Genomic DNA, 18,159 nt, shown 5'->3' with positions numbered 1-18,159 from the left:
TTGTTGTCAGTAAATTTATCCCATGTCTCATCAAACCTGCTTCCAAAGTGGGTTTGTTAACACGTTAAAAAGCCAGAGGATTTGCAGCAAATGCTTTGTTGCAAACAATCTCTTTAATACAATCATTAAATCTGAGACAAATCTAAATTGTAGAGAAACCTTAACCACCTGTACCAGTTTATGAAAGGTCAACCTGTAGGCATGCATATGTAGTCTACATCAAATAGATGAATAGGCCCTATTGGGCATTAAGTGTCTTAAGAGCCTAGTGAGTGGATTCTTGCAATCTTCACATTTTTCTGGGACATGTGGACCTGTCATAGGAGGGTGGTCAAAATGGTAATTAAGTCAGATAATATATTATATCCAAGCATCCAAGGTAAAATTTTAATTCTGTAGAAGTGTACAATGGAGGATGCTAAAGTTTAATAGAAAAATAAGATAGAGGCTGTAAAAATAAATGGCAGATCATTCAACTAGAAAAATATATCAAATATGCAAGAAGAAGTGGTAAATAGGAGGAATAATATGAAGGTGAAAGAGATAAATGTGATAATTGGGTAATTGAAGGATTATATAAGGAAGACATGATGGATGATTCTTACTTCATTCTTTGATGAAAGCTTCTGGGTTGGTGTGGTAGGTATGAGTTTGAAGCTATGTATGAACTTATTTTTAATCACATATCTTAGTAATTTAAGAAGTGGTTCTCATATTTTTCTGATCTATGTAACCAAATGGCAGGTGCTATTGTGTGGATTATGTCACTCTATATCAGATTTAAAAGGACAAGGGAATTGTTATAATAAAACAGCTGTTGTTATGGAATGACAAAGTAGATTATACTATGTATTTAAAAGCTTTTATTCTTCAATTAATTATTTTGCCTGTGGCCCTAGTTCACTACTGCTGTACTTGGTTTTATCTATTCCAGCAAACTTTAGTCTGTTAATCTCTTTTTCTGTCCCAGGGGGAAAAAAATCTAATATAAAGGCATGAAGGGGTTTTTCTCAAAGCTAGCTGAGAGATTCTATTTTTCTGAGATGTGAAGCTTGTAGAGAGCAAAAATACTCTTTGCTTAACTAAAGAAACGGGCCACTTTCTTATGATGGTTTGTACAACCTTTTAAGAGGATTTTCAAGCATTTAATATATGAAGCATATAGTAATAGGGGCTTACTTCTAGGGTAGACCACAGCATAGGGTGGTGCACAGGGTGCATGTGCCCCCCTCCCCCTCGATGGAGCCAGTGCCTCCCCTGATGGCTGACACTAATGTTGTTGGCAGGGCTAGTGCCCCCCACCCCCGACAGGGCCATCACCATTGGCAGCTTCTGTGGGTGTCCCCCCCCAGATTCAGGAGGCACCAGTCACTCAAGGACCACAACATTTGTGGTGGCTGTAGGCCAGCACTTACAAAAGTTTCTTGAAGACTACTTAAAGCAAGCTTATAAATTCTAATCTTGGAAACCCAGTGTAATTTTGATATAGAAACTAGCCTGTGGTCTCAGCTCCAGGGAAAAATATATAACCTGTCTTCAAAGTCTGACCTCTACTATAGCAGCATTAATTGTAATCTAACAACCTCTTTAGAGATTTATAATTAGAAATATTTTTTCTTATAGTCTGACTCTAAATCTATTGAAAATTTCAGTAGTTCAGTAAGTTCTGGAGAACAGTATATTTTGATTTAAACTTACATCAGTAAAAATAAATACAATATAAAAACTTCCCTTCACAGATGTAATTCCAAGACACTTCTTTCCTGGTATGATTGACTAATGGAGTTCCTTTTTAGCCTGCTTCTAGGAATCAGCTTTCAAGTAGAAGTGGCCTTTTGGACCCAGTGTTGCTCTGAGACGAAACCAAAAAGCTAACAAGACGTCATAACTGACTTACATAGGAAACCCACCGGACGATACAATGGCTGAATTTTGTATTTGTTTCAACTGGTGCAGTAGTGAAGAGCCCCAACCAGTAAGTAGAAAGATGAACCTGATCTTGAATTGGATTTGATTTGCCAAAGGAGCAAACATCTTGTCCTTGTATGGCCTTAAGCTTTGTGACTAGCTACACTAGAGAAGGTGACAAGTGATAGTGAAACTTCTGTTGTGCAAGAGAAGTTCTAACAGAACATTAATGTCTTAAGCAGAAACTATTTTGGTGCTGAATTTTCTCTCTGAAGAAGAGGAAGGAATCTAGTTGGTGAAACAGGACATGGGTATATTACCCAAGTAATCCTGAATGTGACCTCTTTTTCCAAAATGCAATGGCTGTCAAAATACTTAAAGTCAAATGCATTAGGGGAGTTCTTGTGAAACACTACTTTTAAAAGCAGATGAGATCTCTGGAATCCTTGACATGGAACAGATGCAAGTTTCTGCTGCCCATTAATAGACAATAGGAGAGAAGAAAGAAACAGGTTTTTCAGGGAAGGGATCACTTATCGTTAATATAATTAGCTCTTTTGCTATAGTTTGAAGCTTTGTTCCTTAGAATGTCTAGGGGTTAATACAGTACTCTATTTTGGGAAGGGTTTACTTTTTATATTATAGTAAACTCTGCACCAGCATTTAGACATGGGAAAACAACTGTGCAATTCTTGTCATGTCTCTGTCTTTAATTAGTTCTAGCTTGTGTGTACTTAAAGGAGTCACACAGTTTCAACAGCTGATTAAACTAAAGCCCAGTGTATTAGTCTTCAAGGTTTATAGTTAAGCCTGTAAACTTAGTGTGAGCCTATTCAAGCTGGGTTTTCTGTTGTTATTAGACACTCTGCAGGCCAAATTTTGCCTACGTTGAATGGCTGAACCTACATGGCTTTCAATAGATTTTGGAAATGCAATTATACTTCTTCTGGGAGGACGGGAGACTAGGATTGGTTCACCTTTTATGCAGAGCTAAAAACGATACGTGTTGCAGAGTCTTGGGGGGAGTGGGTTTGAGGATGGCAGTGAACCTGTCATTAGAGCCAACACTTTGAATGCAGTGTCTGTGCTTTCAGACTCTCAATGACTCAAATGGGATTCCCCAGTCAGACCCAGTCCTAGACTGGAAGGGCTTGGCCAACAAACTGAACTAGGGAATGATCGCAAGGATTGGTTTTAAGTAAGAAGGTGCCATCTGTTCTTCAGAACTATGCTCCAAATATTAGGGTGAACTAGCTGCATATAGGTTAGCAGTGGCTGCAATATTTTAAATATTGGTGAAGTTCTTCTCTGGTTTTGTCATATTTGATGTTATCAAATTCTCTAAATGTAGCATTCTATTCACTTGGCCCATGAGTTGAAGCACAAATGTAGCCCATTTTATTCTTCTCTTACTATCATTGTCTTCGTTCTTGACATTTGCCAGAATTTTTGTTGATGTTAAAAGTACTTGGCATATACTGAGCTTCTGTAGTATATAAAGCTACAAGAGTGAGATTATTGGCATACCTTATTCAAATATTTATCTATTATCCTGGGTGTCCTGTTTGGAATATTCCAAACTCTAACTTATTTGCATGCATTGGTACACGTTTCTAAAAACTGCAATGTTAAGCTGTTTCCCGTTTCATTCATAATTGTTTTACTTTTTGCCCCAACTACATGTTGTATGCAGGGTGTGGTGCATTTGTTTAACTTAAGACTCCTCCTTACCTGCAAAAACAAAATATTCCTGACATTCTGATTCCCTGCATTGGCTTGTGCAGGAAAACAATTTTTAGGAGGCCAGGCCATCCTTTGGTGGCTTATCCATTATCCTGTAGTAACTATGGATTGCTTACCATAAAGTGGCTTGTCTTGAGTCGTGTCCATCCTTCCTTATTTTTCTCACATTTATTGTTAAAGTAATATATTTATGCTGTAAATATTGTGTAAACCTGTTCCTTAGTACTGGGTGAAAGGCAAATGGAAGTATGACAGAAACCATGTGGGAGTATCTGTCCCCATGAGTAGATCTAGTATTTGAAAAAGGGGGTGCAGATGAGCCCATATAACACACTCTTTCTCCAGTTAAGAAACAAGATGCTTTACTAATAGGCTTGGGGCCTAGGGCTATATTTATTTTATTTTAAAATTGAAGCAAAAGCAAGTGCAACTTTATTGGAACATGTACCTGCCTGCCCCTCTCTCTCTCTTGCCAAAATAAGTAAAAGATACTGTTTCATTAATCTTGTAGCCATTAAAGTTTAAGTGTACAGCTTTCAGATTCATAAAACAGCCTAGCCTTCCTGAGCACCTTGGCAATGCATCCAGTGCTGCACTGAACATTATTTCCACACCTCAGTTAGTGTTTCTAGCTAGAGTTAAAAACAGTCTGCAGGGCTTTGAAATTGGAGCTACATTACCAGGAGCAGCTAACAAACGGCAGAGCTGCTGAAAAAGCATAGTGTGATTAGTGGAACATCAAGACCATTAAAAGAGTTAGAGGGTTGTTAACACTTGTGGAAAGAAGTGTTGAGAAGGAATGGGTAAACTTATAATGAGCCATAAAGACAATTGAGTCTCTCCCTGCTGCCTGAATACAAATGCTGCTGCTAGGCAGCTGGCTTAAAACTTTGGGTGGACCAGGAATCAAAAGAGGTTGTTAACTGTACCACTGCACCTCACTCCCCACCTGAATCTGCCCCTGTCTATCCCTACAGGTCTTTTTCCAACTGTGGTCTTTGTTTTACTTGACATAAAAGCAGCTTTCTTGCATTAAAAAGAACCTTTTAGTTATTCTGGTCAAATCAACTCATGACAAACGGTAGCTAATGCTTTTGAGTGACTTAGTTCAGAGCAGGATGTACCATGTTCTGTTGTCACCAGGAGTCCCTAAAATGGCAGTATTGAGTTGAGGATGGGTCCTTTTTATTTGACTAGGTTCTAGTTACTAGACAAAACCTTGTTTAGTTTTTACTAGGCCTTTGAGTTGGCAGCAATCGGATCCGGCTTCGGATCCAACCACTTCTGATGGCCGTGATCCAATCCAGAGCTCCGGACTGGGTTTCCACCTTGATCCGGCTGAAGTGGCTCTAAAGCTTCAGAGTCGCCTTGGAGATCCGGCCATAGGGTATAATGGGGAATCAATGAAATATCTATAACTTTGGCTTGTTGTTCTTTTTTTGTCCAATTTGGATGGAACTTGCAGGAATGGTAGCCTTTGCTGAGAGCATGAAATCTGCCAAGTTTCAAGAAGATCAGTGCAGGGGTTTGGGAGGAACTGTACCCCAAATTCTTGAAAGCCAAACTTCTGTCACGTGTCTGTTACAATGCGGCAGGGGTGATGGGTGAAAACTGCAAAGGTGGTAGCTCTTACTGAGGCCACAAAGCCTGCCAAGTTTCAAGGAGATCGGTACAGGAGTTTGGGGGAACTGCCCCTCAAGCTGCGGGCAAGCAAAACTCATGCCATGGGTGATACTGCGTGTGTTAAGGCGCAACTGGGTGACAGCTGCAGGGATGGTGGCCCCTGCTGTGATGCCTGCCAGCTGTGGAGGAGATCAGTGCAGAGGGGTCTGGGGCCCTGCACACCTAGCTGCTGACTGACGCAACTTGTGCCAAGACTGTGTCTGTCTTGGGGCACTTGATTTGTCTGTATTGAGTCTTTCTTCTCCTTAGCCTGGTTTTGTAGGTGCTGATTGATGTTCGTTAAGTCATTATATAGTAGCTAGGTCCTGTGTATTCAGCTAGGTCCTGGTCCCTGAGTGAATCATGATTGATTGGTTGGTAACTGGTAACACAGCAGCTTAGCAGCCAGGCCTGCAGCAGTGTCTCCCCTCCCCACACCAAGACAGAAAGTCAGTCCCACAAGCACCCATGGCACGAGTTTTTTGCTTGTCCGCAGCTTGAGGGGCAGTTTCCCCCCCCAAACCCCTGCACTGATCTTCTTGAAACTTGGCAGGCTTTGTGGCCTCAGTAAGAGCTACTAGCCCTGCAGTTTTTACTCCCCCCACCCCCGTGCTGTAACAAGTAGATGTGACGGGAGTTTTGCTTTCAAGAATTTGGGGTGCTGTTACCCCCAAGCCCCTACACCGATCTTCTTGAAACTTGGCAGGCTTCATCCTCTCTGCAGAGTCTACCACTCCTGAAAAAGTCATCCAAATCGAACAAAAAACAGCAGTTATAGATATTTTATTGTTTCCCCAATATACCTTATGGCCGGATCTCTGAGGCAGTTCCGAGGCTCTTTGGGAAGCCAAATGAGGCAAGTGCTTTGACCCAGATGTGCTGATTCGGACCCCAAAACTTCTCCGGATCTGAAGCTCTGTCCGAAGCCTTGCACAGCCCTAGTTTCTTACGTTTGGAAAAAACAAAACAACCTTTTTTTTTTTTCTGTATAAGAATCTACTATTGTTTCTCTTCTGATAGAAGAGGCATCAGAGACTAGATCGGAGTATGATAGGAGAACCAATGAACTTTGTGCACATGGCTCATGTTGGAACAAGAGAAATCATTAATGGCTTAGCATCTGTAAGTATGTGATAACTGAGATATGTGGACCTTCTGCTTTCTCTCTCTGTGTGTGTGTGTGTGTGTGTGTGTGTGTGTGTGTGTGTGTGTGTGTACACAAAAGATTTGTCTTGATTTTTTTTATTTCAAGATAATTATATAGCACTTTCATCCAAAGTGCCAGACAAATACCTTAGTCTGTTTGGTCTAAACATATAGTTAGATAGTTTAGGGGTTGCAACAAGGCACACCTTGAGATTTTCCTTTCATCAGTGTAAATTAAGAGTGATTCTGCTGAAGAAGCTTTTCATGTTTGGAGTTGCTACTGATATAGTTGTGAAAAAGCATATAATTTACCTATTGGGTTTAAAGTTAGAAATGTTTTTCCCTGCCTCTTCAGATTAACACCTACCCTTGTTTTGACAATGGGATACTTTGTAAAACATCCTGTTCAAATAATAGGAACTTAATAGAATGCCTTTATTTCTAGGTTGGGTCAATTCAGGACTATATGAAGTCTAAAGGTGGCTATGCAAATGATAATTCTACAAATGCACAGCTATAGAAAAAATTAAAGGAAGGCTGAAGCACCTGTGCTGGTAGGTATACTCTGTTTTATGACAATCTCTTAAATGTTATTAATAGAATTGGAACAGAACTTGTCAAAAGGATCTAGGAACTAGTTGTGGGTGAGGGGTAACCTCTTTAATTGTATGAAGGTTAATGCAGGCTTTAGCATTCTTTTTAGTTTTATACTAGGATCTTCATATGTAAAACTGTTTCTAAAATTATCTGAAGTGGTGGTGGTACAGTAGCACTAACCATGGGCTAGCCTTGACACTGCAGTCTTTCCAACTAGAAGACCCAATGAGCTTCTAGTACTTGCTGTACAGGATGAGAATTGTAGATATAAGCTGTTGCCAAGCAAAATAGTGTTAACTTTTCTATTGTTTGTTTTTGTTTACAGAAATCCTGAAAATCTGTATTGCTAGAAGGCCTCACTTGTTTGCACTGATATATTGCAGGATAAACTCCACTTCCCCAATAGCATGTTATAGTTCTGTACTATTTCTCTAACCTAGCTCTTTTGGTGTTTCACAGTCTAGATCACTGGTCTTTGGTGGAACTGTTGGTGTTGATGTCTCATTTTATAGACTAGAATTTGTCTTCCAATATCATTGATTTGCCTGTTTTGAGAAAGGCTAGTGAAGCTTCTGTGGCACTGCAAGGCTTTTATGATGGTTACTTAACTTAAAGTAAGTCCTGGGTAAATGTGAAGGAAAGATGCCTTTCCATCACTTTGCTCACTACTACAGTTTATCACTTCCACAACTACTGGAAAAAAGCTGGGTAACACTAGATGGACCTTTGGAATGCTCACAAACTGTATGATAATGCTACACATATGTATTAAATATACTGTATTTTAAACTTTTAAAAATGGTTTTAGTTCTATTGTTATAGATGCTAACCAGTCATAGGACTTCCATTAGTAGTGGCCAAGGCAAGCTACACCAGACTTTATGCAATAACCTGTCTGTTTGGAAGATACCTGGGAGAGGCATTTGGACCCTGTTGTTGCTCACTTTAAGTGCATTAGAAGTGCTTAATTATGTGGGGGTTTTTTGTTTGGTTGGTTTGTTTGTTTGTTTTTAAATTAAGTATATGACGGCTTAAATAAGATTAGATTAGGAAGATTGATATTAACTAATGGAAATTTCTTGATACTCTATCGGTAACTATTTTAAGTATAGTCACTATGTTTATAGTGCTGGCACTGTGTGAGGTGCTTTTGTTTCAGATTAATAATCCTATGGAGGGATACCTGAGTAAAATTACAGGGTTGTTTTCCTCTCTTCTGAAAGACTAAATATGGAAACTTCTGTATATTACAAGTGTAAATAGGTAATTATCTCAATCCAAAACCTTGAGTAGCTGTATAACTCAAAGCCATGACAACTAACTTGCTTAAACATAAGCTGAATTTTTTATTTTTTTTTTTATCCAAATCTGGACTCTGAATAGGCAAACAGGAAGCTAGTAGAACTCATTCTTTCCTGGGGAAGTGAGATCACAGGCTTCTTGAGTTGTGGTTTTCTGTTTTGTGTAGTTTTTTTGTTTTTGTGTTTGGTTTTTTTTAAAATATTTTTAGAATTGAAATTTGCCTTTCAAAAAGATAAATCTTTAACTCTCTTTTAATGTGACTTGATCATTGCTATTAATCCGTTTCTCCCTTCCCCCCTCCCCCCCATTAATTTGGAGAGAGAAAATCTTTTTTTTTTTACTTTGCTACAATGTTCCTGCATAGTTCTTGGGCATTACAGCGCTGCTCATGTATAGGTGCCACTAATTACAGCATGTCAGAGCAGACTCTATTGAGTGCCCCACACTCCTCCCATTCCCTGACCATGTGTATATATGCCCCAGGAGGCCTAAGACAAAGACATGTCCTGTGTGTCTAAACAGGCTCTAAGGGAAACTGTTAATTTCTCTCTGGCAAACTGCTGCAATAAAAACAGTAATATTCTTATCGGAATGAATGTACCATGCACTCACTACACAAAGCAGAACTTTAATAAACACATGTTTGGCAGGTGGTTAGACTTTGTTAGTATATGTACTCTTTTAAATAGGAAACTCTAAACTTAACACATAGCTCTCCTTTTAAAAAAAAATAAAAAAAATCTGTCAGTCTTCTGTGTCTGAGATCGCAAGGGTTTTGTACTGACCAAACATTTGCCAACTTGGCTGCTACCTATTTAGCATATCCTTAAGCATATATAAAGTGTGTGTGGGGGGGGGGGGGGAGGGGGCAGGGGCGTTTGTCAACTTGCTTGACCAGGTTCTAATAGGTTTGTTTGTTTTCAGCCAACCTAATGCTTCCATACCTGTCCTTGCTCAAAACATTAGAGGGCAATCTAATCTGTGGGGGAGTTGTGACCAAAACCTAACAGCATGGTGGGGAGGGGTGGGGGCAGAGGCACTGTTGGGCAGAGGGGCAGACTGAATCCACTTGCTTTCTAGTGAACTACTGAAGCAGAAAGATTAAATTTTCTGGTAATTGAGAGAAACCTATCTATTTCTTTAATACTAGGAAAAATCAAATTGGGTCTCTAGAAACACTTTTTTCCTTGAAGAATCCTCTTGCTATAAGACTGCTTACTATAGTTATTCTTGGCAGAAGATCATTCAAACCATTATTCCGTAGATGTAACAAGCTGTGTCTACTATTAACCCTATCCCTTTAATTTATAATGTTCTTGTCCTGGGAGCCGGGCCAGAAGTCAGGGTTTGTTAATCAAAAGCAGGATCAGTTGGGCAGGCGTGTGGATGGAGAGGCCGAGACAGCGTATTGGTTTCAAAACAAGAAGCTTTTACTTGCACCTTTTGGTGATACAGGTGCAGGTAAGGCACACTTGGTTAGTTACAATAACGTAGCAGGTAACACATCAGCTGCAACAGGTGACCGATGACCGGTAACAAGTAACTAGTAATGCAGTGCAATGAGTCGAGCATGCAACAGGAACGGGGTACGTCGGGTAATTCGGCAACGGGGAGATGTTGGAGGATGGCCAGTCCACCAGCGAGCCCCTGAGGTGATCCCTGGGTGTGCTTAGAGAGCTCCTAGGAGTTGTCAGGGCACTCCACCTTGGGCAGAAACTGCTTAACCCTTTATATGGCTAGCAAGCCAATAGCTAACCATCTACCTTGCATAATTTACATCCAGCCAATGATGTTGCAAGTATCTGCATAACAGGGCAGGAACTCTTCCCTGCAATACAGTGGGGTTTTTTCCGCTGAGACCTAGCATTTACCTGCTAGACTCCAACATACTAGAATTTTCCACAGAGGTGCTGGATAGATGACATAGGGTACGCCCATATTAGGTGGCCAAGACAGTGGGGGGGGGGGTAAAACTGCTCGCTCTGCCCACTGTGACAGGAGCATTTAACCCTGTCAGGGACTTATTTATGACAGTTCTCTTGAGTTGTTATAATAATACATAGGTAGGAAAAAGATGCTTCCCTTCTAACAGTGCATTTACAAGAGTATGAATGTTTTAAGCAAAAAGTTCAACTGGATGTTGACTAAATGATGGGTGTGTATGGTAGGGGCATTTCTATTTTTAAACCCTTGTATTATAGTATAAAACACTACCATAGCTGTGACTTGTGCCAGCATAGCTTACCCTCATACACAATCGGTATAACTTCCAGCAGTGCTGATCTTGATTGTGATAAAGGTTTGTACTAATTTATGTCTATGGCAAAAAATTGAGGCAGATAAGCCCTGTAACTTTAACAGCATACAGCACAAACATTATTGCAAACTTAAATTTTGTGGCATTGCTAACAAACTTGTAAAACATTTACTATGCACTTTAACAATTTTACAAAACATCAATGTTTGCCAGTTAGTTGCATACATCTCATTTAACTATGCTATGTAATAAAAACACAGGGATAAACTAAATCTTAGCTGGCCATCTGGTATCCTTCTTGCTTCTAATAGCAGAGGTTGATCTCACTGATGCAGGACCTTTTTATAGGCCAATCTAAAGATTAAGCAAAGGTGTACAATTTTTAACACTGAAGCCGCCAAGTAACTTTTTTTTTTTTTTCTTTCAGAAAAGGTGAAGTAACTCAGCTTTCACAATATTACATTATTTTGTGTCAGTAGCCATCTGTGGATGAAACAGGAATAATGCTTCCCCTGCAGCTCTGGTGCACAGAATTTTGGGTAGAAATCTTTTTAAAGTTGACTTCCTCTGCTGCAAACTTCATGCTTTTTCTGTTCAACTAGGGCTGTTCATTTCTACTGGTCAGAGGAAGCTGGTAAATCCTACTCCCCCTTACCTTACAATTGTTCCTGCTTCCCACCCTTTTACCTCCTAGACTCATCTGGGAAGGGAGGGGAGCAGCAGGGCCAGAGTGAATTTGATTTAAATCAAATTTGTTTTAAACCATGATTTAATTATGATTTGACTCACTGGTCAGAAAACCCCAAAGATTAAATCTAGGCTCCTTTTTCTACGAGGTGTATTCTTGTTGTTTGATATAACCTTTTATTCAAATTAAACGGGGTCTCTCTTAGGCCTGGCAAGCTTGCTGCCATGATGGGTTTTCCCTTCTACCATACTATTCCCTCACTGGACCTAAAATCAATGTGGAGACTATACTCAGAAACTTATCCCTCAAGACTTCTGGAGTAGTCTGCTTAAGATATTTCTCTTTTGTTTCTACTGCCCCTCCCTCCTTGCACTTATCTCCAGATTCCCCTTCCTTGCCCAGATCTACTCTACCCCCAACAATCCTCTTTATTTAATTTCTTGACACTTTCTACCTTTTTAGAGAGGTAGTGGCGTGACTTTGTACATAAACTTGTATCTCTAGAACCCCAAATCCATAGTTTGAGAACTGAAGCTATTGCAGAGTTGCTTAATGGGACAGGCAAAATGCAGCCCACGGGCCAGCTCTGGTCATTCTATCTGACCCACAGGCCCTTAACATTTTCTAAATTTTTATTTTTATCTGCCTCTGGCTGTCTGTTCTTAAAGGTAACAGGAGCCAGCAGTAGTAGGACCCAGAGGGAGCCAGCAGCTCCAGGAGCAAGGGCTGCCTGGCCCCCTTCCCCTGCCCCAGCTGGAAACCCATGCATAGTGGGGGCTTCTGGCAACTTCAACAACCCTAGGGCTGTTCCCACCTCCCTCTGCTGGAGAGGGAAATTCAGATAAGTGTGCGGAGGCAGGGAAAGACTGCAGGCGATTTCCCCCAGGCCTTGGGGCCGGGCTGGCTCCTGCAGTCCGAACACTGCAGCAGAGAACCATGTGGTGCTGGAGTGGCAGGCCCAGGGGATGGAGGGGAGCAGCAGCCAGGAAAGCAGTGAAAGTGACAACAGGTTGTGGGGGAGAGGGGGAAGGGGCAGTGAGCTGGAGCACAGCAACAGCTAAGCAGGAATGCAGGGCCTGTGCTGGTGTGGGGCCAGCGCCAGGGGGGCCCAGGGAAGGGCAGCAGAAGCACGGGGCCCAGGCTGGTAAGGCTCTAGGTAGCCAGGCTGGCTCCCCTCTCCCTGCTGGTGCAGCCTAGCCTGGCTCTATAGAGGCCTTGCTGGCCCACAACCCATGCTCCTGCTGCCCCACTTTGAGCCCCTGCCAGCACTGGGCCTGGCACATGGGTGCAGGCCCCATGCTCCCTCCCAGCTGTCACTGCACTCCTTGCCACTCCCCTGCCACTCCACTATATGGTTCCTGGCTACAGCATGAGGCTGCAGGACACGGCATGAGTCAGCCTGGCCCCTGTGATTCTCAGCAGGCTCCATGCAGTGCTATCCAGGCTGGTCCAACTCCTGGTGCGTCCTGTGGCCTCAGCCATGCAGCTGGGACATGGTGCTGGAGTTGGGGTGTGGGGGGAGTGGCAGGAGAAAGGCAGTGGTAGCAGATGGAGGGGGAAATGGCAGAGAGGAGGAGCACAGAGCCTGGGCTTGAAGGAGCACTGGCAGGGGCTGTGCCTGCCATGTTGGGGCAGAACACACGTCTGTCTGTCTCTGTCTATCTGTCCCCCCCCCCGCCCCAAGCGTAAGACTTAATTTTAAGCTATTATACAGTCACCTCTATGTACACTACATAAATGCAGGTAAATCGGAACAAATATATATATATATATATTTTTTAAATCAAATTAATGAATGTTGTAGATGTTTGATTTTTAAAATAACTTGGTATTTTTTCTGGTTCCAAGGTGGCAAACCCCCTTGCTGAAAAGAGTACTTCCGGGGGTCAAGGGGAGGGACTTCCAGTGGAAAGGTCAGGTGGTGGGACTTCCAGTCCCAAGATGGTGACCAGGGGGTAGGGCACCTATGAAGGGGCAGGGCTACACTTGCCAAATGGCTTGCCAAAACTTGGTAAATGGCCCTCCACCCAAAATAATTGCCTGCCCCTGTTCTAGATTGAGCATAGAGTCCCACTGGGTAGTGTTTTTCTTTAATCTCTACTAATCTATAGAGGAGCCTCTGGGCCCCTAATATAGTCCATGGCCTATTGTGACCTATTTATAAGCCTTTTCTAAAGTTACATTAATATATCATCTCAAATAGTATGTAATTAGAAATTTATAATCCCCATTCCATGACATTTTTGAGCTCTAATGCATCTTAAATTAAAACTATCTTTATATAGGTTTATTTTCTTTTAAAGGATCTTGACAAAAAAATTAATCCCCATTTTTGGGGGGGGGAGGGATTTTTTTTATTTTTTTTTTTAATTTGGGTAATTGTTTTATTGTTTGTTTTTTAAATCCGCCCTGAGCAGGGCAAAGGCCCCAGCTCCTCCTAACAGGGGAGTCCCCAAGTTGCACAGAGTCAGGGAATAGCTGTTGCTGCTTCCTTCCCCCTCCCCATCCTGCTGGGCCAGATGAAGAGGGAGTGGACAAGAATTCACTCTTGCAAGGGAGAAGTTCCAGGTTGAGAGCTGGAAGATCTTTCAGAAAAGGCAACTTTTTTTTTTTGTCACTTCTACCAAGAGAATGGTGATCCTCTTGGCAGTAATTCAGCAGTATAACTGAGGAGATGGAACTGTCCTGCACACCACTGGTGTGGTGGGAGGGAAAGGGTGGGCACAAAAACAGGGGTGACTGCAATGGCAGCTGATTGTGCCACAGAGATTAGCATAGTGGCAATTGGCGCTGCCCAGATCCACCCTTGTACAAATGTAATGTTTGTATGTGATCTATGAAGATAAGATAAATTTAATCTTAAAGATAATAAATTGAACTGAATTGAATCCCAGGGTCTCATTCTAACCTGCCTGTTCCCTGTCTCTAGTTAACTCATCAAGCCTTCCTTTTCTGCTTTTACTTCTCAGCCCACACTGGAGCTCGCAAGTATCTGCCAAGAGAAAACTGATGGAATATGATACAACCCTGTGCTCTTCTCTGCCTTACTTCATCCGATTTCTCTCACCTCTCTGGTAGTACCTGTGACCCCCAACCCAACTCCTCATTTTCCCTGTGACAACTCTCTTCTCTTCCTTTCTCTTATTCTTAGGAACCTCTCCTTTTGGCTATTCTCCTCCAAAATACAATCCTACTCTGCATTCCCTGTCTTTTTAAAGAAACACCTCCTCCTTTTCCCCTCCCTGAACATTGAACACAGTGTTTACAGCTGCTGGAGGGTCTCCAAATCAGGAATGGCCACTTACATTCTAGTGAAACTACACTTTTTATCATGGTATCAAACTACCTTTTCTTAGCCAAAGACTAGTACTGTCTTCCTCCCCCTCAACCTGTCAACTACTTTGACACAGATGGCTGTAGTTTTCTTGGAATCTTGACTTCCTTGAGCTTCTGTGACTGTCTTCCATTGGCTTTTGCCCTACCTTTTTTTTTCCCCTTTGTCTTTAAAATGATCCTCCTCCTCCTTCCAGCAGACAAGATTCCACAGAGCAGTACTCTTCTTTTCCTTTCTCCTCTTCTGAGCAACCTCCCCTGAAAACAAAAATTCAACCACCATTTCTGAGGATGAGACTTCAGTCTAGACTAAAATTTTGATCTTTCACCTGACACTACCTGGTTGATGTCCCACCAGTGGCTTATTAGCTCTTTTAGCTACGAGCTTAACCTCTGTTTTGTTTTGTTTTTTTCCCCCATATCTATCTTAATTACAATAGATATTACCACCAGGTGCTGCCTGTCAGTCTCATCACTTAGGCATCCTCTCTAGGTTCTCATACCCATTCTGTGTCTAGACTCATTTGTAGACTCATTCAGGGTAACCTTATGATCTATTCTTTCTTACAGATGTGCACAACTAAAACTCTTGTCCAAGCTCTCAGTCTGTCCTTTTTCTCTTGAATTGGATTGGTGTTCTTATGCCAAAGCTGTAAACATAACCCTTTGCTTTGCCTTCCTCAACAAGTTTTCCCTTTCTGCTCTGTTAGTCACAATCAAATTCTCTCTTCTTTCAAGGCCCTTCACAATGTATGCATGCCCTAGCTAACATCTCAGTAAGAGAGATTCAATTCTACCTTGGATTGGCTCATCATGTCAGCCTTCGTTGCCCATTGCTCAAATTATCAAGGCATCTTCTTTGTGCTTTCTCCCATTTGTCCATTGTGCTTGGGAAACTTCTAAGCCTCTTGTGGATACCTGCACTTGATGTTGGTCTACAAGCCAAATTCCCTACCCTTTTCCAGATTCTGTTGTCATTAGGGCTGTGCAAAGCTTCGGTTCCCGATTTCGATTTGTCCCCATTCGGTGGCCAAATCTCCAAATCGAATCATAACCCTCTGAATTGATTCAGAGATTTGGACATAGATGCAGCTTTAGAAGTCTCTTTCTACATACCTCTAGGGCAGGGAGGCACAGGAAATGCAATCTGGAGAAGGGAGGGGAAACCCAGAGACCTTGGCAGCGGCAGTGGCTGCTGCTGCAATTGAAATGATGTGGGAAGGGGGTGGGGGTGGGGCTGGGGGCTGCAACCTAAGCTCTCATGGGCTGCCAGTTCAACAGCTCTGAATTAGCCTTATCCTGCAATGGATATTTCTTTTATCTTGAGCATCTAAATTGTCTTCCTAAGTGAGCATAAATATCTAGTTAAGGAATGGAAATCCTAAGGCTGTTCCTAAGGTGCTTTACATCATCATTCATATAGATGTTACAAATTTGTCTCATCTACACTTAACAAACTCCTATTTTATGTTCATAAAAGACAAACAAGTATTTCTCAGGTCTAAGCCTAGCAAACACAGGATCTTCAACAAACCTAGGGCTATTGGGCTGCTGCCAGCTTTTGCTTCAGGAGATTGTGAGGGATACTATTTCAGACCTAAGTAGCTGAGGTAGCAGCTTTCCAGCTATAGCCAACATCTGTAATTGGCCACTACACACAGTTCCTATAAGAGCAAATGACAGTGAAATGGCTGTAGGTAGCTCTATAAACTGAGTGAGGAATGGCTCATATTTAGTGTTAGAAATGGATCACTATAAAAACAGTTACTTTACTCTTACTGATGTCAAGGATATGAAGTTAAGCCAGTGTTTGGAAAATGTACCCTGTGTACTTTAACCTGTGTGATATTCATAATTGTATATGGTGACTTCAGATTAATTTTCTAATTAAATCCTCTGTTGCTATAAGAAATGACTCATTGAGCTAATCTAGTAAATGATCATTTAGGATGAAAGTGGCCAACCTGTGACAAGTGCCATAAGTAGCATAGGTAGCCTCTGTCATGCATGTGGCAGATCGTGGAGGGGACAGGCAGCACAGTAGCAGATGCAGCAGAGTTGGGCAGAGAAAGGAGATCAGAGTGGCATTCAGAGGGTGAGGCTATTTTGTGGCCCCCTGCCAAGAAGGTTGGGCCCCACTGATTTAGGACATAGTTTAGGACATGGACCCCTGGACCAGCAGAGAACTATATTGAACAAGTAATGCACATCATGCTTTGCTTTCCTAGTTGACCTAAGTTTGCTGTGTTGGAGACCTGGTTTGGGTTTTTTGTTTTTTTGTTGTGTTGTGTTTTCTTTTTTAAAGAAAAGTTTGTAAGGGAACTTGAGAAGAATCTTAACACTTCTATTCACTTTTCACATACAAGAGAGGCTTGCAAAAAAACCCTACATCCTATGCAAATTAGATGACTTAAGTAAAATGGTATCTGGGTGTAATAAATTAGTTTGTGTAAACACTTTAATTCTGCTTTTGCAGGGGGGGAGGGGGTTGCCATTCTCTATAGTGAGAGGCTATTGGTCAGGTAATAGATTAATAGATTGTAGAGTTGGAAGGGACCACAATGGATCATTGTGTCTGACCCCCTGCCCCTGGCAGGAAAGAGGACCGAGGCCAGGTGACTATCTAGCCTCCTCCTTGAAGACCTCCAAGCTAGGTGATAGCACCACCTCTCTTGGAAGCTCATTCCAGATCCTGGCCACCCTTACTATGAGAAATTTTCTTCCTAATATCTAACCTAAATCCCCTCTCAACTAGTTTACACCTGTTATTCCTAGTCACTCCCTGGGGCGCCTTAGTAAACAGCACTTCTCCTATTCCCCGTTGACCTCCCCTAATAAATTTTATAGGCAGCCACAAGATCTCCCCTCGGCCATCTCTTGTGAAGGCTGAAGAGATTCAGCTCTCTCAACCTCCCCCTGTAGGGTCTATCACGAAGGCCACTAATCATGCGAGTGGTCCTCCTCCGGACCCTCTCCAGATTCCCCACGTCCCTTTTGGAGTGCGGCACCCAAAACTGGACACAGTACTCCGGCACTGGTCAGGCCGCAGTTGCATAGAGGGGGAGCATCACCTCCTTTGTTCTATTAGTCATGCACCTGCTAATGCACAACAAGATGCGATTGGCCTTGTTGATGGCCTCGTTACACTACCAGCTCATGTTCATCTTGGAGTCGATTATGACTCCAAGATCCCTCTCTGCCTCCGAGCTGCTGAGAAGTACACTCCCTAACCCTATAGGTGTGCTGGGGGTTCCTCCCTCCCAGGTGGAATACCTTACATTTATCTTTATTTAAATTGCATCCTATTTCTCTCTGCCCATTGATCCAACCTGTCCAGGTTGGCCTGAATCTGTTCCCTGCCCTCCGGTGTACTAACTTTGCCCCATAACTTGATATCACCAGCAAACTTGGAGAGGGTGCTCTCCACATCCTCGTCCAAATTGCTGATGAAGATATTGAATATCGGTCCAAGAACCAAACCCTGCAGGACCCCACTGCCCACCTCCCTCCAGGTCAAGAAGGA

The 18,159-nt window shown here is 42.2% G+C and overlaps 1 protein-coding gene across 2 annotated transcripts; it reads left to right on the top strand.

Annotated features, from left to right (window-relative positions):
• Window positions 1–588: 588 nt before the first annotated feature.
• LOC102566111 (CDC42 small effector protein 2-A) lies at window positions 589–8,950 on the top strand. 2 transcript variants are annotated; one of them, XM_006259349.4, is made up of 5 exons: window positions 589–639; window positions 1,797–1,975; window positions 6,334–6,435; window positions 6,905–7,013; window positions 7,382–8,950. In XM_006259349.4, the coding sequence occupies exons 2-4, from the start codon at window positions 1,922–1,924 to the stop codon at window positions 6,977–6,979; spliced, it is 231 nt and encodes a 76-aa protein (XP_006259411.1). In that variant the 5' UTR covers window positions 589–639; window positions 1,797–1,921; the 3' UTR covers window positions 6,980–7,013; window positions 7,382–8,950. The 2 variants fall into 2 exon arrangements, with proteins under 2 accessions (XP_006259411.1, XP_019333007.1); XM_019477462.2 differs by having other exon boundaries at window positions 618–643.
• Window positions 8,951–18,159: the final 9,209 nt, after the last annotated feature.

Source organism: Alligator mississippiensis, chromosome 11, assembly GCF_030867095.1.
Source record: "Alligator mississippiensis isolate rAllMis1 chromosome 11, rAllMis1, whole genome shotgun sequence".
NCBI classification, from domain to species: domain Eukaryota; kingdom Metazoa; phylum Chordata; order Crocodylia; family Alligatoridae; genus Alligator; species Alligator mississippiensis.
The sequence above is the reverse complement of the archived record's forward strand: the minus strand, read 5'-3'. Positions and strand labels throughout refer to the sequence as shown.

Coding starts and splice junctions, on each gene's coding strand:
- LOC102566111 (XM_006259349.4), top strand. CDS start 1,922: ATGGCTGAATTTTGTATTTGTTTCAACTGGTGCAGTAGTGAAGAGCCC. Junction 1,976..6,333: donor GTAGTGAAGAGCCCCAACCA/GTAAGTAGAAAG, acceptor CTCTTCTGATAG/AAGAGGCATCAGAGACTAGA. Junction 6,436..6,904: donor TCATTAATGGCTTAGCATCT/GTAAGTATGTGA, acceptor CTTTATTTCTAG/GTTGGGTCAATTCAGGACTA.